We start from the raw sequence: 27,074 nt of genomic DNA, 5'->3' as shown, positions 1-27,074 counted from the left end.
CAACTTGAGTGCTTGGTTGTACAGAAACTCTGCAGCTCTACAGCAGGAAATGCACTTGCATGATCAGCCAGGCTTCAGAACAATCCATCTCTTACAGTGGGGGAAAAAGATGTTTTGTTTTACACACAAAAAAAATATTGTCAACACTTCTGCAGCATAAACAACTGTTCCTCTGTTCTGAGGAGTGTCCTGAGCGCAGTGTTTGTGTAAGGGACCCTCACAACTCCGAGTGTGGAAGCCCTTTTGAAACCAGAGATAACCAGAGAATGCTCCTTGGCAGGAGTGCCTGCCTCACGTTATGGTGTTTATATTCAGGAGCAATTGTTTCTGAAGTGGGAGAGGTGCAGCTTTTTCTCCAATTAGGAAAACTACTTTAGCCCCTTCCCAAATTTTAATTCCCTCACTTTTCTCTCTGTGCCCTTCGACAAGGGACAGCAGGAAAGGTTCAAGTTCAGGAAACCTCACAACTTCCATGAAGTTCTTCTTTTTGCATACCATTACCTTGCTTGGGTTTATGTTCTGATACAGAATAACCCAACAGATTGTATGGAAAGGTTTGTTAGCCTAGTCTCCCTGGAGCTGACTGAACACCTTGGAGGTTGCCATCAGGGCACAGACATTCAGCTGGGGGATGCCAGGACTGGCAGAATCTGGCTGTTGGTTTTAGCATCTTTTACATTAAAAATAGGATATAAGAATTGTAGTTGAATTTAGAAGATCACTATGTTAATTACCAGCTGTTCATTGACTGCTATTTAGGAAGAAAACCAAACTATGTTTCAACCTCTCTTCTGTTAATGTAGAAATTTCTGTAATGCATCTGTTTCAATGCTTCAGTGTCTCAGAACAGCAATAGAAAGGGAAAACTTTTCTCCCCCTCTCTCCTTCCAACAGACAAGCCACAGTCTGGTTTGATTACTGGAAGGGTTTGCATTGTTATTGGTAATTTATGCAAGCAAAGAAAGGAAAAAGAACAATCTTATGCTATTCCTTCGGTGTTGTGCTTCTGGCTCACTTTGGGAATTGTCTATTGGAAGTGCTGCCTTCCATTTGTGGTAAGGGGAGTGGAATGGGTACAGTTTCAGGGTACTTTCAAGGCACTGACCATTAATGTCAGCTCTTTGTCAATATGCATAGGTGATAAAATAACTGAGCTCCATGCATTGTCATAGGTCCTAAGGAGAATGATTCCTTGTAACTTGGTTATTAGTGACGAAAAATATTTACAAATATTTTCCTTTTCCCACAGCTCCCATTTGAAATGGAAATTTATTATATCCAGCATGTGATGCTTTACGTTGTGCCCATCTATCTGCTGCAGAAAGGAGGTATGTTAACAGTTTACTCCATATGGACTGAATTGGTCCCATGCAATGAAGAAAATGTGCTTACTGGATACCACCAATTTCATTCTTACCCTTTTTTAAACCAGTTTTCCCTGTTGTTACTTAATAGTTTCTAATGTTCTAATGTTGGAGTTGTAATCCAGGTAACACCAACTTGTGTCAGGCAGTGAAATGGAAATCAAAAAAAATGGGTCTATTACCCAAAGGGATACCAAGGGTGTATTGGTATAATGTGCACTGTCTTTTTGAGTAGCATCTCTGCCACTTTGTAACACTCTCAAGTTGGTGGGGGGATGTATTTTTAAGACCTTTGCCTTCTCAGTGCTGGAACTTAAAATGAGCTGAAAAAAAAAATCATGATTACATCCCAGTAAATATTAGTTGTCTAGTCAGGCAGGTTACAGAAATTCTGAAGCTCTAATGAAATGCAGTGACACATATTAGTGACATGAACTAACTTGCTTGTTATCTCTTCTAACAAGATTTCCATCTTGCATTCACTTATGCCATAATAGTTCGGTAAGTCTGGGAATCCCAAATTGTTCCCCTGGCCAGTGATTTTTCCTCAGAAGGGAATGCAGTGTGTATTCAGCTGATGTGATGCTCTGCTCCCCTCTAGCGTTCACATGCCTCCGGCTGCATTTTCTAGCAGAGCTGAATTGTTTTATTTAGGCAATAAAAGATAACTCAGGGTCCAGGGGTTCAGTTGCCTTTAATGAAAACCCTGATTATGTGATGTGAACCAATGGGATGCAGTTTAGACAATGCTCAGAACAAGCAGAATCAACCTCTTACAACTGATTCAACAGAATGGATTTTATACCAGCAGTGACTTACAATCCTTCAATAACCTCTGTGTTATAGTGACTGTATTGCACTGTAACCTGCTGAGTGAAAACTAAACAAAAATGATTCAAGGGAAAAAGTGAAGTATCATACTTCGAAACTTCATTCTGCTTCTTTCTCTTACCAGAGAGATATGACAGCCACATTTAATTTTAATCCATCCTTGGTATCCTAAAATTCTGGCAAATAATGCTAAAGTGCAGTGTGGTTGTAGAAGTGATACAAAATCCCAGTCTTTGCAGAAGTGTGGGGAGCAGGGGGGGAAAAAGTGTAATCAGCCATGGAGTACTCTGTAGGCAGTGACAAACCAAGCTCTTGGGATGTCAGTAAATCACTTGGTGGCCTTGAAGTTCCCGTCTGACATCATTTTGACATGTATGTTCTCTGCCTTAAGGTTTGGCTTTGGATGTCACTTGATATGTTCATTTAAGTTTTGGGTTTTTTTTTGGTTTGGCTTGGCTTTTTGTTTTGAAGTAGAGAGTCTTGAGGTTTTTCAGGACCTGGGACAGACAGGACTGTATTTGCAGTTTGAAGGGTTGGGGATTGTCACCCTGGTCCAGTTTTCTTAACTCCTGCCCTGTATTACCTTACGGGTATTTGCTGCCATCTAATGTTGATGTGATGGCATTGAAATTGCCAAAGAGCTTGGTTGGCTAAATCTGTCGATTGAGATTGCTCTAGGCTGTGTAACTAATAACTGTTCCATGTCTTATGCACTTGCCTTCTTGTCACCTGACTGACTGTAATTCATTAACATCCATCAACTCCTGCATTAGTTATGGTGCCACAGGTGACCTGATGCATGATTTTTGATGGAAAAATTACTAAGCCTGAAAACATTTGTTAGTGTTTTGTCATTTCACTAGCACCTCTGTTTAAAGTACCTTCTGGGTAGATTACACAGGCCTTTATCCTAAGTATATCTTGTGAAAATTGCTTTTTTCTGTCACTGACATTGAGCAGCATGCAGCTCAGTTTCTGTATTCTAAATAGAAATTTGCAACAGTGAATCTATGGATTGTGGCTGAGAGAAGTAATTGGAGGGTAGAAAACTGGAAAAATGACAAGGAATGGATTGCATATGGAAAAATGTACGACTTCACTTTTACTGGACATCTGGCCTTTATGGGGTCCAAACATTTCTCAGAGGCAGGGTGAGCAGAACACCTGAAGCAGAGTGGATTTGAGGCTCAGTCCATGCAAAACTGCACACCCATGTTTGCTGATGTGCTAATCAGGTATCACCCCAGTCATGCACACGCATTCGACTCCCTGCTGAAACGTTTCCTTTTTGAAAGGAAATTGGGTGACAGCAAACAAAGGCTGCAATGATTTATTTTTAGTGTCTTCCTGCTATTCATTACTGTGGTGCAGACAGGTCATGATGCACTGGCAGCATCACCTTCATGTCCCTCCTGACCCCATAAGTGTGGGGGCTTTACCACACTTAGCAGCACATTGGTGAGAGAGAGACTTTTAGAACTCAGGCTTCAGCGTAGCAAAGTGAACTCACTGAAGCTCAAGGGCATATTCCCTCTTGGGGATTAAGTCTTCTTTCTCTCTTTCTCTCCCCTCTGTACTGAGTGAATGTAAGTTTCCCTACTTCCCTTTCTTAACATATCTTCTTCCCAAGTTCGTATGTGTATACATACATACACATTTGTGCCAGACAAAATTAATGTTTATGCACAGTGGCTTATCTTTCTTGGCTGCACTAAGAGACTCTCATGCAAAATAGATGCAGTGTGGACGTAACAGGCCAGCACAGAAGATCCCTAACTCAAGACAGTTCTTACATGAAATATGTCTGCAGTTGGCACTTTTATTTTTCTGGATGAATCTTACCTTGTGTCACCTGTGGCTGCTCCCCAAAATTACAGGATGCATCTGGATAGGCCACAGCATTCCAGAAATAACTGGATGGGCTGAACAGTGACCTGCAGGTCACTGTTTTCTCTTGTCCTTAGGAAATGAGACCCTTGCTTCTCTGTCAAAAAAGTCCAAATGCTTTTGTAGTTTGTGTTGGTTCACTGTCATGTCAGGTGAGTGTGGGCACTGGGAAAAGGGAGGTGCCATGAATGGTCAAGGTGGGAGGCAGAAGACCAGAACCACAGCAGTGCAGATTTAGAGCATGGAACCAACACCTTCATCAAAAAGCTCCTCAGACTGCTTCTTTCTACAAGTGAGCTGGTTTTCTGAAGCATATGAGTATGATCTGATAATTATACTTTCTGTCACTGGGGTACAGACTGCAGGGAGAAGGCTGAGGAAGATGGCAGCTGAGGAAGTGTCATGTCTCAAACTGCCACAACTATTGCACCAGTGCATTAACCTGATCCTCTGAGATCCAGGTACTAGTGGTGTTCAGGACAGCTTAGTTTTTTAACTGTATACTCTTAAGATAATGGAAAAAAAATCGAATTTGCACTGCATCAGCTTTAGAGACTCTCAGTTCCTGACTGTCTTGGTCCTTAAGCTGGTTTGGTCAGGTTTTCAGGTAGATTTGACAAGGTTAGGTGTGCACCTTATTTCAGAACTTCAAATCATATTGAGATTTAATCGAAGTGAAATTGTTATTTCCTTAGAGCAGTGAGCAAATGATGTTAGCCCACAACAGATTGAAATAAGGGTTAATTTATAGCAGCTCCCTCTCAGTGGAGCTCAGAGATATTCTGTCTCGTGATCGCCAGCCTTATTTAGTTGCCTTAGGGACTTCAGCAAGTGGAAGAGGATGTTGGTGCTGAGGTTTTCCAGGATTTTGTTCCCGAAGAGCCGCACCTGGAGTTCCGGGATACCCCGGAGCGGTCGCGCTGTGGGGCCGCGGCCGCCAGGGGGAGCTGCGCGAGCCGGGAATTCCCGGTTCCAGCGGGTTCGTCCGCGAGGTGCGGGCCGGGAAGGGGTTCGGGGGGGTCGTGGTTTTTTGGGGGGAGAAATCCTTTTTCTGGAGCTGAATCTGACAGTAATGGCCTTGCAGATTCTGGACAGTCCCGTGGTCCGGCCCTAAGTGTTTTAAGAGCTGATTTGCTGTGCACAAGTGGACAGACACAGACACCCCAAATAATTGAGTTGTTTGCTGGGAGTAGAGTCAGAACTTTCTTCTTTTAAGGCGAGTGCTATATCTTTATAAGCAACGAAGATCCAGTCTCTCTGACTCAAGTCCTAGCGCCCTTTTCTTTGTTGATCTGAGAGTCTTCAAAAGTGGCATCAAAAGAGAGAAGTTCTTTGGCATTGTCAGAAAATCAGGAGAAGTTGATTTATTTTTTTTCCTCTTTTTTTCCCCTCTCACGGAGAATGAATGCCTCAGTCACGCTTCAGAAGCTGGGCAGAAGCAGCTCTGTGGGGGCAGTGCAGCGTGTCTGACCCGAGGGGAAGCTGATGTAGAACACAGATACCAAGTACAGACGAAAGGATCATTTTTCCTGATGGCTGTAAACTAGGAAAGTGCAATTAAAGCAATGGGGGATTGAAATTTGTGCTCTCCATTGGCTGTTAGGACTTGCTGTCTAGAGTGGGGGATTACCATATTTAAAGATTTTTTTTTTTAGCTGTTGCACCCTTTGTTCAGCCACTTTTCTCCTTTGCGACACTCTACCTGTGTTTGGCTAGATCTATCCTTAGCTTTTTAAAGGAGTTGTAAAGCAGGTTTTATTATATACCTTAGTAGTAATCCAGGAAAAGTATCACTTTATACTTGGACATATTTAGGTAGTAATACCTCTAGTTCATCTCCATCCTTGATAATGTAACAGCTCTCTCACTGAACCTCTGAACTGCTTGGAGATCTGTCAACTCTTATGTATTATTCCCCTACTCTCCTGCTGGCAGTTCCATGTTCCCATTCCAGCTTTTGTCTGCCTGCTGCACCCCACGTATTAGACATAAATGTCTGGTTTGCTGTCCAGCTGTGCTTGTCCTGTGGCACTTTGAGCAGCAGGGTGGCTGTGTGCTGTCACTCTGGCTGCAGGCTCAGTCTCCTTTGTAGCTTGATCATTCCAGAACAATCCTGTTTGATGATTTAAGAGACCTGGAGAGGAAGAGAAGGGGACATGTCTGTTCTGTGACCCTCTGAGCTTTATGCCCTGGGCAGTTACAGTTCGTTTGGAAAATGAAATCTCTCTCTAGGAGAGGAAGAAATTTAGAGGGGCAGGTACCAGTATCTAGAAGAGCTGCTGCTGTCTGAAGGAAGAGGAAGAACTCCTGCTGATTCTTTATGGAGAATAAAAAGTGGTTCCTGAGTGGAGCAGGTAATATAAGATCCCTGTGTGAGCTGGTTGTGATGAGAGCAGCTGGCACTGAGGGGAAACAGAAACCTCCTGGCATAAGGTAGTATTTTGAAGTCTACACATGGAGTCTGAACAGCTGTAGGGGAAACAGTGGATTTCAGGATCATCCTCTTGAGAACATTTTTTTCCTGTTTTCCTCTGGATAGGAAGTTTGGTCTCTAGGCCAGCTCAATAGGCCAAACAATTAGAATTAACCCTTTGATCAAGGGAAATAAAATGAAAATAAATTTGCCCTCACATTTTTGTAGGCTTGAAAATGAGAGAACTGTAATAGTTGCTGTGAGTTTTGGTTTAAGCAGGTGGTCTTGTAATTGTGAGACTACTGAAGGAGAGTGTGCAGTGCTGGAAAACTCATAAAGCTCTATCAAATGTAGTGGGGAATGGAAACCCAAGACATTAAAGAGATTATTTAAAACCTTACTAAATTAAAAATTCGTACTATATCTAGGTTCTAATTCAAACAAAGGAGTAATTTTCTCCTTCATTATGCTTTCAGAGAATTACAAAGGGAGTATCACTTTCTATTAAGTTGCGCTCAAATTTTTACAAGCCTATGTACTGAGAATTTTAGATAAAAATAATGGTTCATAAGAACACTTGAACTAACACAAGACATTGTGGGGGCAGCAGTATAAAAGAAATGGAGTCTTTGTTGATTTTTAGATTTTTAAAGTCATGCTTCCATTTCCTCGATGGCAAAGTAAACAACTTGGCATGTTCAAGGTCAACAAAATTTTGTTGCAGAAGCAGACAAAGAATGCCTAACTCTTTGATCTATGTGGAATCCTTCCTATCAATGCTATTGAAGTATTGAAGTTTAATTTAAACTGACATATCCCCTGCCATGCTATTTCAACACAGGAGCAAATATACAGCCTACCAAGATGACCCTGATTTGGAATGGTCTCAACTGTCTGGGCCATGACTCTTTTTGAGAATGAGATTAGTGCCAGACTGGCAGTTGGATTAAATTTTTTAAATGCTTAATGTATAAGAATTGCCCATGATCCTTAGCAAATAGAGAGTGAAACTCTCTGCTATTACCTGTTAAAATTGATTTCCCACTCAAGCAGCAGAAGCTTTTGCCAAAGCCAACACAGGCCCTTGAAACAACCCCTCAGCTGGGTCTCAGTTTTCCTGTTTGTGTGTCTCTGTTAACAGACTGTGTACTATGGAAAGGAGACCATGCTCTCCATTAAACAGCCATCTGCTGAATAGCAGGACTGTAGAGTAGTAAAATCTATAGTGGTTATTTATCTAATGAGAAAGGTACAGAAAATATCCCAGGTATGAATTTAAAATTAGTTTCCCAAAGCACACTTGGGAATGCAGAGCACTATGAGATGTTTTCCTGTGGAGGTCAATGTTTCCAGTTTGTCCCTTGATGGCCAAATAATGCTGCTGCTGAAAGTCACACCATTATTTTCAGGATTCCAAAGTCTAACAAGGGAGGATTTTTCTATTACAAAGCAAGCCCAAAAATCTGTAGAGAGCGAGAGTTGCTGATGCATTTTTGGAGTTTTGCAACAGAGAGAGAATGTAGCAGAGTGAAATTCTTGGCTGAGGGAACCTGAACAGCTCTCTTGAGGGACCTCTGAAACATGATTCTCTGACTAGATTGAAGCTGGACATGAGAAGTCTGGGTTCAAAGCCAAATTATGCCATGGATCCTGTTGTCATCTTGTGCAATTTCCTTGGTCTTTTAATGACTGCTGTCTCACTCCATTCTCATTTCATAGCTGGGTCCACTTGTCTGTTTTGGTGTTCATACCCTACCTGCACTGTAAATCACTTGGATATGGGGGTCTCTGTATTTTAGCTTTCCAACCACCAGGCTTTGTCAAATACTTTTGAAGTAGCACAGGCAACTGCCAACAGATGAGTTCACGTGAAACCTAATTTGGTTTAGCCTGTTCCCAAGGAACTGCTTTGATACCTTATTTAAATTTTATGTTGTGTTATGTATCTAGGTTAAACATACACCTAGGACTTCAAAGACAATATAAATAAATTTTGCAAGTCAAACAATGTTTTCTTTACAGCTGAGGAAGGAGCACAAAGAGTTTCTGTAAAGCTTGACCAGGTCACCTAAAGTTGGTGCAGCCAAAAATAGAGCCATGATCTCCTGCATTCTGACAGCAAAGCTGGTTCCTCCTCTTGCTCTCTGTAATGAAAAACCATATTCAAGGTGGTGTCACATAGCTGATGTTTTCAGGCCATGGAGTTTAATGAATATCGTTGCTATTTAAGTAAAGACTCCTGTACCATTTTCTAAATAGGATGCCAGCTCTAAGCTCACACTTGCATTCCAAGAATTACTGTTGGGAATTTTTTCCCTCTACCTGTAGAGCTTAAAGCTATTCATGGAGAGTTGGTTTTTACCTTTAGATTTTACAGTTCAGACACTTCTGAACTTCACCTTCCTGCTGGGTAAGCAATCTTACAAGCTGCTTTTTGCTTTCCAAGCAGCTTCTGTGCTCCTGTTTATCATGGATGCACCAAGTCCCAGCTTGCTCAGTGAAACACGGTGTGCAGCCGTACCTTGGCTAATTACAGTAATACAGCCTCTCATTAAAGCCAGGGAGTGACGTGTGGGGTGCAGATGTGCTGCTGTCATTCAAACAGGCAATCAGTGTCTTGCTCTGGGGATTGGCAGCAGAGCACTTGTGTTCTTGTGCAGCTTTAGACAGCAGCGTGTGGGTAACTTTGATTTTGTGCCGTTCACAAAATGCTGTTTAACCGAACTTGTTTCGGGCAGCTACTGCAAAATCAATCTGAACTGGCATGATGGAGGAAACTATGGAGGAAAACTATGCAGAAAAGAATTTTAAAAGGGCAACAGATTGAGGAGGCATTCCTCTAGAGACTTTAATCATGAAAAGGGATGCACCATTATACGGGGATGTGGGAACAGCAGTTACTTGTATTTATCTACATACATAGGCATATTCACAGCAGCTGTGGTCTGGTGGGTTCTGTGGTCGCTGAACTCTGCATGTGGAGAGTTATTTGAGTTCTCAGTAGCCTTGTACAGCGTATGCTGAAGTCTGTAATTACTTCCTGGTAATTACTGAATGTGCCAGCAAAGGCTGGTATCAATATTGCACTCTGTGCTGTAAGCTGTCCTTTGAGTACTGGATACACATCCCAATGTTTAATAATATCTAATGGATCAGAGAGCAGATAAAGGCAGATAAAAATTGCCAGTGTATTTTTATAATCCTCTGGAACTCTTACAGCAGCTGAGCAGTATGACATTGTGCATCTTTCTTTTGTGTTCTGAGGTTGAAGTTATTAAAGTCATAAGGAAAATATTATTTTTTCCACATATCTTACACTAAAACTTTCATGGCTGCTAGTAAGAGTCTTAAGAACTCTCTAAACTGGTTTTGTTCTCACTGTATGAAATTTGAATATTTAATTCCCAAAATAGTCATGTATCTGTGGGTACTTTTATTAGATCTGATTTCCTCGGTACATTCTAGATCAGGGAACATTGTGTTTTGTCAGTAAATAGACAAAACCTGCTTTCAGGAGGAGAGAGAAAGGTGGAAATAACATGGTATCTGCTATTTCCTTTGAAGGGAAAAAGTATTTTACAGTATCTGTGATATCTACTGATTACAGTGTAGGTATACTACCACTGCTTGTAGTGTATACCTGAAAATATCTCCACAACAGTTTTCATTTAAAAGCAAAACCTCTCATTGATGGATTGACTACTTTATACAGCTTTTCTCTTTCTTGGCATTATTGCTGCAAGTTCCTTTTTGATAGTTGTTAAACAACCATAAAATTAGGGAATGGCAATGCTGTGCTCTAATACAGTGCTGTGCAGGACCTGCTGCTGCCTAAATCAGTTCTGTGCACGCTGAAGGCATAGTCCCTGCAAGAAGCAGCTGTTTAAGTATAAATAACCTGATTTTTGAAGACTCATTGTACACTGTGTCTTAAAATCATATGGTACTTCTGTGGTGGAAGGAAGATTGAGGTAAAAATCAATGGTGTTGGTGAAAAATAGGTAAATGTAATGAGATAACATATTGCATATTTTTACTGCTGGACCAGAAGGAGGGAAGAAGCTGTTCAGGATGCTCCAGGTAAGAATTAAAGCTCTCAAATATTAATTACTGTGATGGTATTGAGTAGGTTATCAGCTCAAGCCAGATGCCCTGACATGCACAGAGCAGGAGAGAGAGGATTATTGTTGAGTGTTTGATGGACACAGCAATGCAGCTGAATACTAATGTGTTCCTTTCTTTTCAAGGTATCTACACTCCAGAGCCACTCTGCAATTTCTGGTGGGCTCTTTTATCCACAGGGTTTATGTTTGTGTATCACTTCAGCATCTTGCAGATTCTGGGACTGGTAAGTAAACACAGGTTAATAAATGGGTATTTGCAAGTACATCCAAAGTAACACCACTGACTACTTTGTTCCACAGTGTCCAGATCCACATGGATAAGAACTTGCAATGCAAATTTTTGATAAGGCTACCTGTATGCAAATTGCATGTTCTAACAAGCATTTGTATCTTGTGTCTTTCAACCATTGGTAAAATATTTCATAGTTTGGTTATGTACCTGCATAAATCCATCTATTAAATGCACAATGAAATTTGGATCTGCTTTATTTCTGGAAGCTGCCCTATTTGTGTCGAGCGAAAGCGTCACCTAAACATTTTTCTGTTATTATGGTAATTTCAAAAATTACCAGTTTAGGTGTCTGAATCGGTGCAAAGCAAAAATATTGTTTAATTTATAAATTTGTTGTCACTTTCCCAGGTTACAGAAGTGAATTTGAACAACATGTTGTGCCCAGCGGTCTCAGATCCTTTTTACGGGCCCTGGTATCGAGTCTGGGCGTGTGGACATCAGACTGTCATGACCATGACCCATGGGAAGCTTGTAATCCTACTGTTTTACAGTGCTGTCCCCATCTTTAAATGTAGCATGGACTTGCTCAGACTCCCAGCTAAGAAAATAGACTGAAATTTCTCCCTGTGGAGTCGTGCAGGAAGCAGAGACACCTATACTGGAAAACCAGGAGGAGGGATGAGAGGACAATGGCTTTATACTTCTCCCCACAGTTTATTGCCTCAGAAACACCTTTGTAATCAAGTGAGGGGTTTTTTTTTACCTGCTGTTTCTCACTGCCTATTGCCAATGGCAAAATTAGTGGCCTTATTCTGGGAAAGGTTTGTGTTTTATACATTTTGTATAGATTACAGTAGAATCTTGCTAAGCCAACATTTAAAGTTAGGCCAGGACCTGTCTACATTCCAGCAAAGAGAGTGGCAGTGCTACTTTGTTTTGACTGATTTTCCATTAAATATAAGTACAGTTATATCATGGGATAGGAAATAATGCTGCATTGCAACACTCCAGAGATGTGAACGAACACATGTTGAACCACATCACCCTGGCTTAACTCTTAGAACCTGAATGTTCCAAAACAGCCACAGGAAACAATGTTAATCTCCCAGTTGTAAGTGCAAAGGAGTGAGGTTCTACTGTACTTTCTTTAAGCTGGTTGAAAATGTTGGGGAACAATAACTCATTCAAACAATACTTTTTTTGGTTTGTTTTTTAAATCAACTACTTAATTCTTAAGCTGCTGTGGATAAATATCCATCTAGTGAAGTCCCATCATATCTTGATGCTTTGGAGATGCTTTTATTTGGGTGAATAGAAAAAAATCATGTTGAAATAATTTCAAAAGACCATGTTATGTAGAAGCCATGATAAGATATTGCATCCACTCTTCTGTCCAGACTTTGAACAAAATGTTTTTTTCACTTAGCTTAGGCCGGAGAAGGAGTGGAGATACAAAATCCATTGTAAAGATCAGAGTTCTCTTTTTTTTTTTTTTTTACTTAGTAGCTTTTGAAACATTCCTGCTCTGTCTACACTGCTCCTTGCTGAGTAGACTGGTTAAAGAAGGAACAAACTGAAACTGTTCTCTCCCTACAGCTCTTTTACATTCAGTGTACCGATTTTAAAATACAGGTACAAACAGGAATGTCAGATCAGTGCAGGCCTCTACTGAAAAGAACATGTTCCAGTTTACTGGTAAGAATAAATCTTCTGTCAACATGTCTTTTGGAGAACAGGATGTAGATGGGCAGAATGATAAACAGTGAAGTGTGTACCTGTTCAAATTTTGCAAGGCTAGAGGAGAAACTGTTGGGCAGAAAGATGGGAAATCCTGAGTGTGTTCTTCCAGAACTGTGAGTCTGTGTCACAGGCTGTTGGGTTTTGAGGCTGCAGGTTTTTGTTGCACAGAAGTTTGTTGCAATTTATAGACTCATTATGTTATCAAAGCTGTGACTTGTAAGATAAACCAAAACCACCATACCTCCTTCAGCTGGATCACCTGAAGGGATGTTCTGAAGTTAGGGTACAGTCATTTATACCTCAGGAGGGAAAAGTAAGAACAAGAAGTGGTTGATTTTGGGCTTTTTGTCTGTTTTCCTTAAAAAAGAAAAATTTTCATTGGCAAAGGAAGAAGTGGCTACTTCAAATATTTTTATTCTGTATGATTAAAAAAAGTCCACCTCAATCAGAAATATATTGTCCCACATTCTGATTTACAGACTAGTTTCTGGTTTTCTTCCCTGCCTTGCTCTGTGTGTTTGTATGTGTACATATATATACATATATACACATACAAGAGAATAGATACATGTATGCTTACAATTTGAGAACATGCAGCATATACCTGAACTGTCCCTCAGGCATATAGAGCTGGTGTGAGTTACACAGACTATGTGGCTCCTCATGTTTTTAATTAGAATTCAACTCAGAAGATAAGCACCTGATTTAACACAGAGTTCACTGTCAGTCAGTGTTGGTACATGAGGAATTCCACTGTGGACTCTCCCTGCTGCCTCAGGAAAACTGGGAATATCTTCTGAAGCGGGGTCTAAAGAAAGAATGTGTTGGCATTGAAGGCCTGAATCCATCTGTGGAAGATCACTGGATGAGCTGCTGAAGGGATGGAAGTTCTTGCTGGTTGTTTCAGCAGATTCAGTCCTTTGTGATGGGCATTGCTGGGAGATGCCAATGCTGGATGTTAAAGCCTGTCCCTTATTAATATACTTCATCCCCTGTGCAGTGCTGAGCAAAATACTGATTCTTCCCAACCTGTAGCTACTGTCAACTACCAATCATGGTTTATTTATTTACTTAAGAATTCGGCAAAATGCCTTATGTTGGATTCAATTCTGTTTAGAAGGAATATTTAGTATTACAATAGAATGATTTTAGCCAAATTTTGCCAAATACTATTTAGCATTATTATTTGCTTAACTTAAAGTTTTTTGTTTTTTTAAAAAAATCTTTCCTGTTTTTTAAAGAATCTTTCCTTTTTTCCCCTCAGAATATTGTAGTTAATAGAAACATTTCTATAGGTAGCAGTCTTTTTTTTTTTTTTTTTTTTTTTTTTAAACTATAGCATTTCCTATTTATAGTCATATGCTTCAGGGCATTCCAAACAAGTATAAAGCAGCTGCTGTTTGCCACCATTGACTGCCTCTGGTCAATTAAAACTGCAGGAGCATTTAAATGAGCTCAGGTGTCTCACTCAGTGCAGGCTCTTTGCTTGGAATGCAAAATTTGTTAGCTCTTCTGGCTGACTTAAAATTCAGTAGGAGGAATGGCAGAGCTGACATGAGGGAAATCCCTGGGCAGTTTGGCTGAAGGGATTCCTGGTGCAGTTGTACCTCTTGCACCACTGGCTGTGACAGCAGAGCCACTGAGTGGTCACTGCTGCCCTCCTTCCCACCCTGGATCTGAGCTGTGACAAAGTCCACCTTGAGCCTCCTCCAGGCTGAGCCCACTCAGCTCCCACTCATCAGACTTGTGCTCCAGACCCTTCAGCAGCTCTGTTGCTTTGTTTTGGACGTGCTCCAGAGCCCCAATGTCTTTCCTGTAGTGACAGGCCCAAAAGTCACAATTATTCCCTCCCTCCCTGTGCCCCTTTTTGAAGGCTTTTAAAACTTAATATTTCATGTTTGGTGATGGTGAGCCACTACAAGGAACTGCATCCGCAATTCCTTGAGAGAGAAGGGAGAGCGAGGCTGAGGCTCCACTGAAGGGAGGGGCAGGTCAGAACAGGAGCAGAAAGGGAACAAACTTTTTGAAGAAACCATCATGGAACTTCACATCCTTTACCCTTTACTCCTCATCTATCTCTGGTATCTGTTGGGAATGTGCATCAGCCAGAGCTTGTTTCATGTGCATGCAGGATATGGGGAAGAACAGGAAAGCTTCATCTCTGTAGCAGGTATTTGTTGTTTTCCCTCACAGAGGCTGATTTTTCTTTTCCCCTAAAGGTTTCTTTTATAGGCATACTATACAGCTGTACACTATACAGATGATTTCTTCGGTTGCTTTTATGCTTATTTATGCTGGAAATGAAAGAACAAAACTCTCCTGCTGCTCCTGGGAGCCAACTGCTTTCTCTGCTGGGGTATTACGCACACAATCCATGTCAAGAGAACTTGAAGCTGTTGCCCGGTACCTGGTGCTGAGATTTTACAGAGCTGCAGTGCCGTGTACAAGTGAAGGCTTGTCCTGGTCCTCCTGGCCAAATGTGCCCCAGTCCTTTGTGGTGGCAACACTGGCAATAGGTGGGGGCAGGAGTTGGGCTGACAGCCACACCCGCTATTCCCCACTGCTGAAGCTGAGTGTAAAATCTCACCCCAAAGTGGGCTCATTTACTGTCCAAGAGCAAGTTGGGCACAATCCCAGAAAAAAATCCTTGTGCAGTGCTGCTGCCTGGCCTTCACAGAGACACTGGTATGTATTAAGGGGTCTGAACAGAGCCCTCTAATAGTACTGTAGGCACTTCAAAAGAAACAAGGAGCAAGGAAACTGCTCCTGCTGCCACCGAGTGGCTACATTTCCCTCCAAATGTACCCATAAATGGAGCATTATTAACTTTAATAAACTTGTTTACTGATGGGTTTGTTTATGCAGCCCTCCAAAGCACAGAAGGGAGCCAGTATCATTTCTGCACCCACTGCCTTGTGCCACAGCTTTAGCTGTCCAGGACCCCTGCAGTGCTATTTTTCCAAGGACTCAGACACTGAACAGTGTCTGAGCTTTATCTATTCATTTATTCATTTAGCTTCTTGCTATTTAACCACCAAAGGAGAATTTGCATCTTGTTTCTTTTGAAGGGTGAAAATGAACCATGCACGTATAAACTGATGAAAAGCCAGTCTATGAACACACACCTGGAGCTGGTTTTGGTTCAGCTTCTTACAGTTCAAAAATGCTGCTTATAGGCAAAGCCTACGTGTGCTTGAGCAGCTGCTGCCTTGCTGAACTTGGGAGACAGGAAAAGTCAGTCCATTTGCAAATCTTGAGGTGAGAGAGTACCTAATTGTAATTTCTCTTCCTGGCCACAATCAGGGTTTTGATATTTGTGTATATTTGATATCATTTTGTAAAGCCCAATTGTATTTTCCTTTCAGAAATGGTATTTGCAACTGTTAAATGACTGTACTTTTATGTCCTAAGTCTTGCATCTAAACCAGAAGCACTTGTTTTTCTATGCATCCATAGCTAATGGAAAATAGAGTTGTGCTGTTTTCTTGTGTTGCAATTGTTTCACTCGAGGTGGATTCTTAGGAATTAAATTAGTCCTAATTGTTAACAAAGCTCTGAAAAGGCCAAAAGCCAGGAAGAGGGCCCAGTCAGCCCAGGTAGGAGGTGCAAGGTTTCTATAGGCAGACAGGTCAGCTTTGATGCTTTCAGTTTTATGGTGACAAGACTCATAAGGAATCTGTTGATTTTGTGATCTCGTACTCTAAGTGATATTGCTGTAAATCTGTCTTGCAGCTGTTGGTGTAACTTAGTCAAAGCCAAGCTGTTTTATAAATAATTTTATTTTTCTTCAGGGTCAATTTTGTACTTTTTTAAATTATTTCTGCATTTACTGAGTCATTATCCCAATGCTGCAGAGAACGCAGCAGGCAGACCAGTGAGCACTCCCTGCTCTCCCCATCCACGCTGTGCCAGGGAGCTGGAGCTGGGCTGGACCACAAAGGGGTCTTTGGAAACTTGCAGATCTGGTTACCCCACCCTCTAGTTCCAGCACAGCATTGTCCAGGCACATAATTGTTTGGCAAGGGCAAGGGTGGACGTGGATGGGCTCAACTGCCACATATGCTGTTAGTTCTGAATAATTTGTAAGAGTGTTATGAATTTTGTAAACTTTTTAATGTGCTAAACCTTGGTTATGAGGTAACTTTACAAATACGGGGTAATTTGTGTACTTGTTTTTGTATTTTGGTCTGATGATGGGATTTTTTTTTGTTGTTGTGCCCTAAGTACAGATCATTGGGCAAATAGTTGTTAAAACTTTGAATTAAAACAAATAAATGCATTTTAATGGATACTGGACAGTTTTGTTATCATTCTAATTTTGCCAGGCCTGGAGTTTGTCTTGCTTAAGACTTTTTATAATTAGGTAAGAAAACCAAAATTGCCTTTACACTTCAGTTTGTAACATTAACAGTCAAGAGTCACAGAGGCACTAAATATTAGCCAATTATAACTCAGGACAAAATACAGAGGTTTCTGTCTGAAACAGTCTGTACTGCCTGATGTCATCCATTTGCACACAGCAGTTCCTGGGAGAACAATGGTTACTGGGATTTCTGAAAGTCTTAAGCAGTTCAGTATGACCTGTGCCTGCTACCTGCCAGTCAGCAACAGCCTGAGTTTACTGGCAGAGCTCACTGTGGGACATAAGTCCTTTAATCACTGTTTAAATATTTCCTGTCCTTGTCTTTCAGGTAAAGAGCTCAGGAAAGAGTGTTACAGTACCATGAGGCTTCCTCCACTGTTCCTACCCCAGATTTGGCAGTCTTATAGTTCCCATTTCATGGCACTTTAGCAGAAGGTGGGAGAACACGTACAGAAGTTTTCAGCTCAAAACTTTGTTCAGAAAGCTGCTGCAGTACTGTACTTGGACAGCCCCAGACCAGAGGTGATGGCAAAGTAGTTTTAATGCACTTCAGAAATGCTTCTGGCTGTAATTGATATTATTGCAATCTAGATAAATGTATTCTTGTCACCCAGTGTAGCTCAGACAAGCAGGTTATTTCCTTGTGTGAGGTTCCTGGCAAATACTGTTCCTGGAAAAAGAACACACTGGATATGCCCACCTGTATAATTATATATGCATCTTAGAGGTTTTAATTTTTCAGGCAGCTGGGGAACAAAATCAATTATCCAGCTTAATTTCTCTGGAACAGTATAAACCCTGATATAACAGCTTTAAGTAGAAATACAGTGTGGTGCTGTACAGCAGCCTGAGATGAACCAAGAAAGCAATTTCCCTTTTCAGGCACTGCTAATTATTCTCAACAGCTCTCTATAACTAACTGGAAATCAGCCTTTCATTGTTTAGTACCACCAAATACGTAAGAATAAGCGAGTTTCCATCTCTGAACCAGCCTCAATATTACTCTGTTAGTTTGATTTTTTTAATAGCATGATAACAGCAGAGTTGGCTAAAGTACTGAGAAGAGTTGGAAACTCTGGGTAGGAAGTGATAACTAGCTCTACATTTCAATGACCTGAGGGTTTTAGGAAGGTTTTATGCAGTTCAGACTAATGATACCAAAGCTGTGAGATACAAAACCAGCAATGGAAGCTATTTACTTGGGCAGGTTTGGAGCAAGTGGAGCAATGGCTGCATCAGTCTTCAACATCCAAAGGTTACATGGATCCCACTGGTTTGTTTTCAAAGACTTTGCATCTACAGCCAGCAGAACTATGAATATTGCATTAGGCACAGGCAAACACACCCCTTCTAAAATCAGACCTGAGTTCCATGGAGAGGGAATGCTTTGTCTCAGGAATTATCCTACAAAGGACTCAGCAGAAAGTGTCTCTCGGTGCACCAAGAATTTGGCTCAGGGAACAAAGTTTTCCAACGGGGTTTTGCCTCTCTGGGTACTTTGCTTTGCCATCAGCTGGACTGGGGCTTTGACAGAGATTCTTTGATACACATTTTGCAACAATATTGTGCTGACCAATCTGTCTGTAAGTGGTGTAGGCCATGTACTGGTTACACCAGTACAACTGGTTCTGCAAGCAAATTTTGCTTAAAAAGACTGAAACCACTTCCCTGTGTCACAGGAAGAAGCTCAGGCCTGGACAGAATTCCATGTGTAAAGTTCAACATAAAAAGTATAAAACTGAACTAGCAATTGATATAAATACCAATAAATATACTGATATAAATAATAACTAATGTAACTAATATAAATGATTTAACTTGGAGTGGTGAGTGACTCCCTTCTGAATTAGACTGAAAGCTGCAGGTACCTGTCCCCCAGTCTGCTCCTACAGCAGACAAAAGGGAAAGACAGTTAATCCCAAGAAAATATTTCTAACACACCATTAGCCTTTGACATTAAGACCAGGTACAAATGCTTAAATAAAAACATTGACCAAGCCACACAATTAAGCAGAGAGACATAAAAAGAAATGGTGATTCTTTTTCCTTATTTTATTGGGTAAATGATTTAAAAGGTAATAACAATAGTGTTAAAACTACTACAATATCTTTCCACAGCCATATCTCACAGACCCACAGATAACCTTCTAGCATTTTTTTTTCTTTTTCCTCATTTTTCTCTTTTTAAGCCGTACTTATATTAAATGCCCATTTCAACAGTTTCTTCACACTAATAGCAATTAAATGTGGAAGGAAGGAGGATCTAGTTATAAAGGAAGGGGGTTCAGGTAATCTGTGATATTATTGTAATCAATCAAGTTGCTAAGGAAGGAAGGAAAAGAGCGAGGCCTTACAAGCTACTCCAGGTAGCTCTAAGCCCACTGTGTGTCACCATGGCATTGAAGATAACTCAAGATGCTGGTGAACAATTTAAAGTAATTTCTTTTTTTTTTTTTTTTTTTTGTAACATATAAAACGCTAAAATAACTTAGAAACTAGATCCAAATATCTTGAAAAGAATCAACTTTGATATACAAAAACAGTCATAAGTTGTTACAAAAGTTTCAAACAAAAGTTTGTTTTCTCAGTGCGTTTATGTACCAGCGCAATTACTGGGTCCAGAGCAAAGAAAGAGGTTTTTCTTTTTTATTTTTTTTCTTTAACAGTAATAAAAAAATGAGGAAAACATATCTTTGTATATAAAGAATCATTGCTGGTCTTAAGAATAAATGTAACCAGAAACCCTTAAATCTGAGAGGCACACTTTGGGTTTCTCTTTTTTTTTTTTTTTTTTTTTTTTAACTTTTTTTTTTTTAACATAAAAGGAAAGTCACCAGTTTATTTAAATGGAGGAGATATTCAGACTCCCCAAATAAACTTAATTAACATCACTAGCAAAAATCAGTTAGAAACTGTACAAAAATAAAAAAGTTAACACATTTAATCCTGCAGGGATTTTGTAAGGACTGGAAGGCAGGCTTTAGGAGCAGCATTTGGGCATGGCTGGAGGCTTCTTTGGTTCGATCTAACACACATAAGAGATGTAACCTACTCCAGACAACAATTTTAAAAACCCGCACGGTTGAAGACAAGTAGAGGTCCGTATACAAACGCCAGGTGTGCCAGTGGCTGTGCCCCCCTGGGCTCCAGAGTGTCTCTGAGGTCAGGAAGGGCTGTGCCCTCCCTGCCGTGGCAGCAGCGCGGGGATGGTGCGGCAGAGCTGCGGCGGCAGCGGGAAGGCCACTTGAAGCATCACTAAGTAACAGCTCCACGTCAAGTCTACGGTTTGGTTTGTCGAGCTCAGTTTACAGAACAGGGTTTTTAGGAACATTAAGCAAGAGAATGAAAAAAAGCCCCCAACAATCTCCTTAATGGAATAAGGCAAACTGAGTAGTGCTCATTAAAAAAAAAAAAATCAGCATTTCAACTTAACAAACAGTGAAATATAAGCTACTTGGTTGTACCTTAACTTCTATAAAGTACCCCAAATGAAAAACATCTGTAACTAACCCAAACAATACAACTAAAAGGTACTTAAACATAACTCCAAGGGAATGACATTTGTGAGAGCAATTGTTGATCAGCTTTAAGCAAACAGACCTATTCTGTTCCAGTGCATGTCACAGTGAGCTGCACGTTTGGTACAAAGAAACCCACAATTACACAGAAACAATCTGCAGCAGTTTCAGCACTGTGTGCTGAGGAGGTAGGTGCCCTAGAAACACTGTAGGTAGACTGATTATTCCAATCTTTGAGAGAAATATCATACAATCTGATTGACCACAGACTCTGTAACAGTTTTTTAATTAGTGATACAAAACTCTGGTCCAGAAGGGTCTGGCATGAGCTCGGTTCAAAAGCACACCTTTACAGTTTGTATAACACCCTTTAACTATATTTTTAAGCAACAGCTACTAAGAGATAGACAAAAATGCATTGTGCATTATGCTGTATACAAAAAGGAGACAAAACTATCCTTTTCTCCCCCAAGCCATGGTGGGAAGTATTGCTGACCTTGTCCTTAAAAACCTGCAGGATTGTTTATTCATCAGTATATCATTATTACACTGGTAAGAAATTCTGTATAACATCTGCATATATCGAAGATTTTTTAAAAAATCTGATATGATTTTAGATCCGCATGACCAGTCACGTGACCTTCTTGAGGTTGATTAGCACCTTTCAATACATATATATTTTTATATATAATAGATCTTTTTAAAAAACTTCTAACAATGAGCTCATGCAGAAGCACGAGCGAGCTGTAACGAGATGACAGATAAAGATGGGGTTGGATGACTTTTTTTTTTTTTGCAGCAGAATGATTCAGTTTGTGCTCAGGTTCCCTATAAGGGCAAGAAAAAAAACCAACACAACTCTATCAGGTAGCCACTTGTTCACATTTCCACTTGAAGACTAATTCATCTAAAAGTGATCCCCAAGTAGAAACAAGACAACAGTATCATCCAAAATAGCCTCTGTATAAACATCTACTAATTTTTGCAGCTTCTGGCTGGCATCTCTTGGCTCCTGAAATTTCAGGCCCTCCGCTTATAAATTAAGGCATTGCAACTGAAAATGGTAATATTTGGACATAAATGCTGTGGATGAAGGAATATCAGAGACCTTCTACAAGAACCTCCATAGAAATTAAGTGGCAGAGCTAACCTCGCTTAAGGGATGAGCATAATTTATCCTTATCTGGTTTTGAAACCCTATTGAAACATCTTTACAGTTAGTCCAATTTTTTTTATAACAACTGAATTTTAACGGATTTCATCTACTTGAATTTTATATCTCTCTATATTTACAAACATTCGTTATTCAAAATAACTGGAATTTCTGCTTACTGTGGTTTACTAACACATATTAGGAAGGTCTTTTCTGTAACAGACGGCCTGTGCTGTCCCCTAGAACACGCACTGAGCTGCAACAGGCAGCAGTGGGAGTTCTGCAGGCACAGGAGGAAGGAGTGAGCTCCTGCCATCGACTGGGCTTGCAAATATACCACACATACCTTTTACTAAATCCTATTTTTACAGCAGGAAAAAGTTCCAATCGGTTTTCTTTCTTCTACTGTGTGGAGGGGTATCAGAATTATTACACAGTACTTACAGCTCTCAAGCACTATTCCTGCAATAGATGAAAACATGTAACATTATGGCATACTTGTCCTGGCTGTCTCACAACAGTCTTTTTTTTTCTTTTCTTAAACAATAGTTAACTTGATTGAACTATTCATGACTTGAAAAAACTCAACAAGTTCAAGTGCAGATGAAAGAACAAAACTGGGATTTCTCTTTTCCGAAATAAGTTCACTATTAAAAAAAAATAATCTCACTTTAAAGAAAAAAAAATGTCCAAAACCCTGATGCCATAGCAGCTTCAACAGGGTTTGCTAGAACATCTGGAGTACTTGCTATATGTTTCCTATGAATTTCATATATAAGTATATAGTTATGTTATAGTCAAAGGCACTAAAATCTAAATCCATTTTCTTCCTAATATGACATCTGCTACTCACCAACCTGTTTTTAGAAAATAAATGTCACTCCTAATTTGAGTCATCAGAAAGGCATCATCTCATTACAAATGCATTATAATGACGAGTCTTGACAGGGCTGAGTTGCCCATGATTCCCAGCACAGAATGGGAGACAAAGGGATCTGGGAGCCTGCTGGATTATGTCATGCCCTACCAATTAGGCCACTTGATTCTGAAAATGCTGCCACGTTAACATCACCTCTCACTGCACATGTAATCGCTTCTCTTCATCCAAAAAAAAAAGCATTCTGTGTGTCAGCCTTGGCACTCCGGCTGCATGTGCTGGGTCTGAAGATCATGTACAAAGGTACATGGAATCTTTACTGTGAGGGTGAGATATTGTACACACATTATTAAGAATGTTATGAAAATGCAATTCATTGTCTCCTTTAATACCTGAATCTGATATGTTTCGTTCCCTGTCACACCTATGAATGCATAAGCCATGAATGCCTTTTTGCTAAGCAAAGCATCCCTAACTGCAATCCTTAAACTCTTCCTTCCATCCACAGTCACAGAAAGCCTTGATTGATATAATTCAATGTTAATGAAGTAGAAATTTAAATTTTCATACAAAACCCAAGGGTATATGCTGCAAAAAAATCTGCAGTGAATAGATAATAAAAAAGTATGGGATCTTTGTAGTAACCCAGTTTTCCCTCCCGTTGCCATGATGAGCTGAACCAACTAAGGAGCCTCAACATGGCAACGGAAACTATCATCATAAAATGGTACAGTAATAGAGATAGCTAGACCAAGAAGGGGCAGGGTCTCCTGGGAAGAGGTCTGCAGAGAGGTCCAGTGACTGGTCATGCGGCTCAGTGTCAGGAATAATGGTTGTATGGTGGAAGGGGGTGCCCAATACCATTCTGGAAGTGATGATGCTGACGATGGGCAAGGTACTCTGTGTAGCTCATCGTCATCTTCTCACTGCGGTACCTGGAAAAGAGCGAAGAAGCCAATTCAGGACCTGTTACCAGGAAGGTGCAAGTAGCACTAGAAATGCTACACCGGTGGTTTGTTGAGAGATAACAACTCCATACTTCTGATACTGGGAGTAGGACTGACTTCAGCTGCACAAGGGCAGGGAGGGAACTGCCACAATGGTCAGGGTCATTCCTGAATCACATCACAAATCACAACGTAAGTGCTCATAAAAAATATTTTAGGCAAGCAGAACTGTTAAAAATGGTTGCCTATTGTGCTGCTCGATGTAGAGGGAATAGAAACCTATGACTGTACTAACCACCCTTCCTAAAAACAGAACATGTGCAAACTTCCACTCAACTGGGACCTCTCCTGACTCTCAAGATGGTTGAAAAATAATGGAGAGGTCCCACGAGAACACTGGCCAGTTCTATGTAAATAAAAGCAGAATCCAGGCCCTGGCATCAAATAATTTGGATAAACTTGCATCAGTATTGTTTGACAACAAGGAACATGATTTAACCAACAACCACTGGGCCCTGCTGAGGGGAGCAGCTGCAGCTGTTCTGGAATCGGTGGGGACGGAGCGCAGCACCCAGTGGGAGAGCTGGGCTGGGAGTGGAATCCCCACACTTCAGAACCAACCATGGGACCTCTGCACAGCTCAGCAGATGGAAGAGAATCTGTCCCTCTGCATTCCAGACCCCTACAACTGGTACAAGTCCTTCAGTGCTACTATTATTTAGTTCCCTCTTTCAAAACATGGCTGTAATTGCTGGGTATTAACTTGAAGTGAAGATAGTGACAGATTAGTTTTAACCAGCCTAAAGCTTTCTTCACACACAGGACATTTACTTTAATTTACAGACTTAAAAAAGAAGTTAGAAGCCCTTATTCCACTCTTCCAGTAGATAATTTTGTATATGACAATAAGGTATTAGAATGAGGTTCTCAAACAGGTTGTTTAATGCTGGGAAACAGTCACTGTTTTAATACTACTGTCTCTAACCTGTCAGCAGTAGCTGAGGTTTTAGGCAAGTACAACAGACAGTCAAAAAAATACTTCTTCTGAACATCAAAAATTATAGCTTGTTCATTCCACTTATGAGGCCACTGATTTTGGTAGCAGTTTCATTGTTGTGAACTGAAATACAGCAAACACATGGCTTTCGGTGGTTTCTTTTGGTGGTGGGGGGTGTGTGAGTTTTAGGGTGGTTTTTGTTTGTTTTGTGCTCCCATGCTGTTGCTCCAAACAAAATCACATAGCAAGAAGAATTACAGAATTTTTGTTTCTAGGAAAAATATATTCCTTATTTACTAAGGTGTACAGAAATTGTCATTGGTGAACTATAGCACTGTTACTCTTGCCCTCAGCTATCTCCAGATAGCTTCTGTTCTTTCTGAACGAAAGATAACAAGGTGTGCAGCTGAAATAAATTAAAAGGAAATTGGGGTTCTGCATTTGGAAATGTGGCTGGATTCTGTAAATCCTTCCTCCCTAATTTTTACCTTCAGAATAGCATGTTTTTCTTACTCAGAGCTACTCCACAATAATTAGATTCCTACAAGAATCCAGAATTCTGAACAGTCATTGAGACACAAAATCTTTATCTCCCTGAAGAGTACAAATGATCAAGAATTCCTTATAACATAAAATTTTAAAAATTCCTATTTCTCCACAGATAACTAGGTAAGTAAAGTTCAGCAGTCATTTTACAGTGCAAGCTTATACAAATAAAGAGCTTTAGAGCCATTCTTATAGACATTCAATCCTCCACCCTTCACCACGTAGCTACAATATTACAGGCAGAGTATCTGCTGCTAATTCTAAAAGAGTTTGGCTCCCACAGAGCCCTCAAGACCACATTTTATTAAATTAGCAAAATCAGACTAAACTAGTATGAAATAAAATATTAAATTCTTGTCCTCGCTCCTGAGAATACCCTGACATAGTTTCACTGGTACACTGGCTGTCAAAGCAGTACATGGCTTGCATGTCTCACACCTTAAGATCAGGGAAACCTGTACTCCACAGGGAATAAAAGAGACTCAAAACTTTCTCTGAGAATCCAGGGGTACCAAGGGGCCTCTGTGATGTACAGCAGCAGCCCCACCACACACCATCTGCCCAAATACAGCCTGACAAGGGCAAGTAATCCCTGTTAACCACAGCCCTGACCACCCCCTACAGCCAAGGAACACACTGGGAAAGCACTGTTGGGAACATGCAGAGCTAAATGAAATCTGCAGGTACCCTGATTTATACGTGCCCTGGTACTGAACAGCTGCCTCTTACTTCTTGCTTAGTGCCACTAATACAGATCCTCCAAGGTCCATACTGCTCTTGTGAAAACATAGAGATCATTAATGACATATCCAGGAAGGGTTACTGTTACCATCTGCGAGGAGCACTTACCAGGAATGAACACTCACAGCATTACAAAAGAGGACTAAGGTGGGTATCCCGGTGCGTACCTGGTTAGCTTTATTGTTTTCCTGAACTCATTAGTAATCGGAGCTTTGTAGCCTCCTTTCCTCAATAAGGAATCTATGGTTTGAATGTGGTCCCATCCTGTTGAATTTTACAGTAGCAAAAATTAGTGAGAAATCCAGCAATAAGAACAGATGTTGCAAAAACACAGAACGGGGTGTGGTGCTGTTAAGGACAGAGGCCCTGCTGACGTTCGGTAGAGACCAGAACATTCTTCCCTACTTCAGAACAGCTGAAGGAAACATGACATACAGGATTGCTTCACACACACAGTTCACTCTACAAACAAAATGTATTTTTTATATATGATTTTACAGTTGAAATATTCTAAAAGTGAAGCCACTCTACCCAGGTGTCAGAGACTGGAGGTGAGAGATAAAATTTAACTTCTCCCAAACGCTCAGGTATGATCATGTATCACAGTCACTTTATACACTATAAATGGCTATGGAAAATTAAATTTCGTTATAAAGTAAAATTGAAAAGAATTATTAGTTGAACATGTGCAGAGAATTCCAGAGATCAGAACTTCTTCATAAATATCACTTAAATTTACAGCGATATGTGTACTTTTAGAACTACTATATATTACATTATAGGTGTCTGGGTAATAGAAGAAGTGATGGATTAAAAATAAAGAATCATTGCTATTCTGAATAAAATCTTTACGCTATTCAAAACTCCTACTTGTTGATTTTAGAAAGCCTAATATTTTAAGTAGCTGTTAGACATGCTGTTTCCAAAAGATGCAATACATTAGTCACACTGTTACATGAGAAAACTCAAAAAACCCCAGTAGTTTTGGGTACATACAAAATACAAATGGGTAGTTTTGGAGACTTAAAGAGTCAGATTGTAATGTATGGTCTACTAAAATTATTTAGAAATTTAAACACGTCCCTCCTCCTGCACCCCCCCCCCCCCCACTCCCAAATTTAAAAAAAAAGCCTGGAATGACTCTAGACTTTTAAGCAACTATTTGGGAAGAGAATTATCAATTAAAGATGATCCTCAGTAAAGGTATCAGCCAAACCCTTTGAGGACAAACAAATATAAAAATATAAAAAGGAAAGAGAGGGAAAAAAAAAGCAGCAATGCAAAATGTAAAAGATTGAGACAGACTGAAACACACCATCGACCTTTGAATCAGAGCTGCTT

General features: G+C 40.4%; 2 protein-coding genes across 5 annotated transcripts in view; one reads left to right on the top strand and one right to left on the bottom strand.

Moving 5' to 3' along the window:
- TMEM164 (transmembrane protein 164) overlaps nucleotides 1-16,880 on the top strand; it is a 33,171-nt gene extending 16,291 nt beyond the window's left edge. For 2 of the 3 annotated variants that reach the window (XM_051787556.1, XM_051787566.1), the window contains 3 exons: nucleotides 1,250-1,328; nucleotides 10,743-10,843; nucleotides 11,260-16,880. In XM_051787556.1, the coding sequence (XP_051643516.1) occupies nucleotides 1,250-1,328; nucleotides 10,743-10,843; nucleotides 11,260-11,466 (387 nt within the window). In that variant the 3' untranslated portion in view covers nucleotides 11,467-16,880. The remainder of the gene's footprint in view (nucleotides 1-1,249; nucleotides 1,329-10,742; nucleotides 10,844-11,259) is intronic. The other variant, XR_007904563.1, reaches the window with a different exon arrangement.
- A 2,108-nt stretch (nucleotides 16,881-18,988) lies between these two features.
- The window catches only part of AMMECR1 (AMMECR nuclear protein 1), a 92,718-nt gene continuing 84,632 nt past the window's right edge, over nucleotides 18,989-27,074 (bottom strand). For both annotated transcript variants that reach the window (XM_051787480.1, XM_051787491.1), the window contains 2 exons: nucleotides 25,901-25,997; nucleotides 18,989-23,437 (listed from right to left, as the gene is read on the bottom strand). In XM_051787480.1, the coding sequence (XP_051643440.1) occupies nucleotides 23,323-23,437; nucleotides 25,901-25,997 (212 nt within the window). In that variant the 3' untranslated portion in view covers nucleotides 18,989-23,322. The remainder of the gene's footprint in view (nucleotides 23,438-25,900; nucleotides 25,998-27,074) is intronic.

Source organism: Manacus candei, unplaced genomic scaffold (assembly GCF_025592945.1).
Source record: "Manacus candei isolate 608988 ecotype Guabito, Panama unplaced genomic scaffold, ASM2559294v1 h1tg000003l, whole genome shotgun sequence".
Taxonomy (NCBI): domain Eukaryota; kingdom Metazoa; phylum Chordata; class Aves; order Passeriformes; family Pipridae; genus Manacus; species Manacus candei.
Note: the sequence above shows the minus strand (reverse complement) of the source record. Positions and strands in the feature narration are given on the sequence as shown.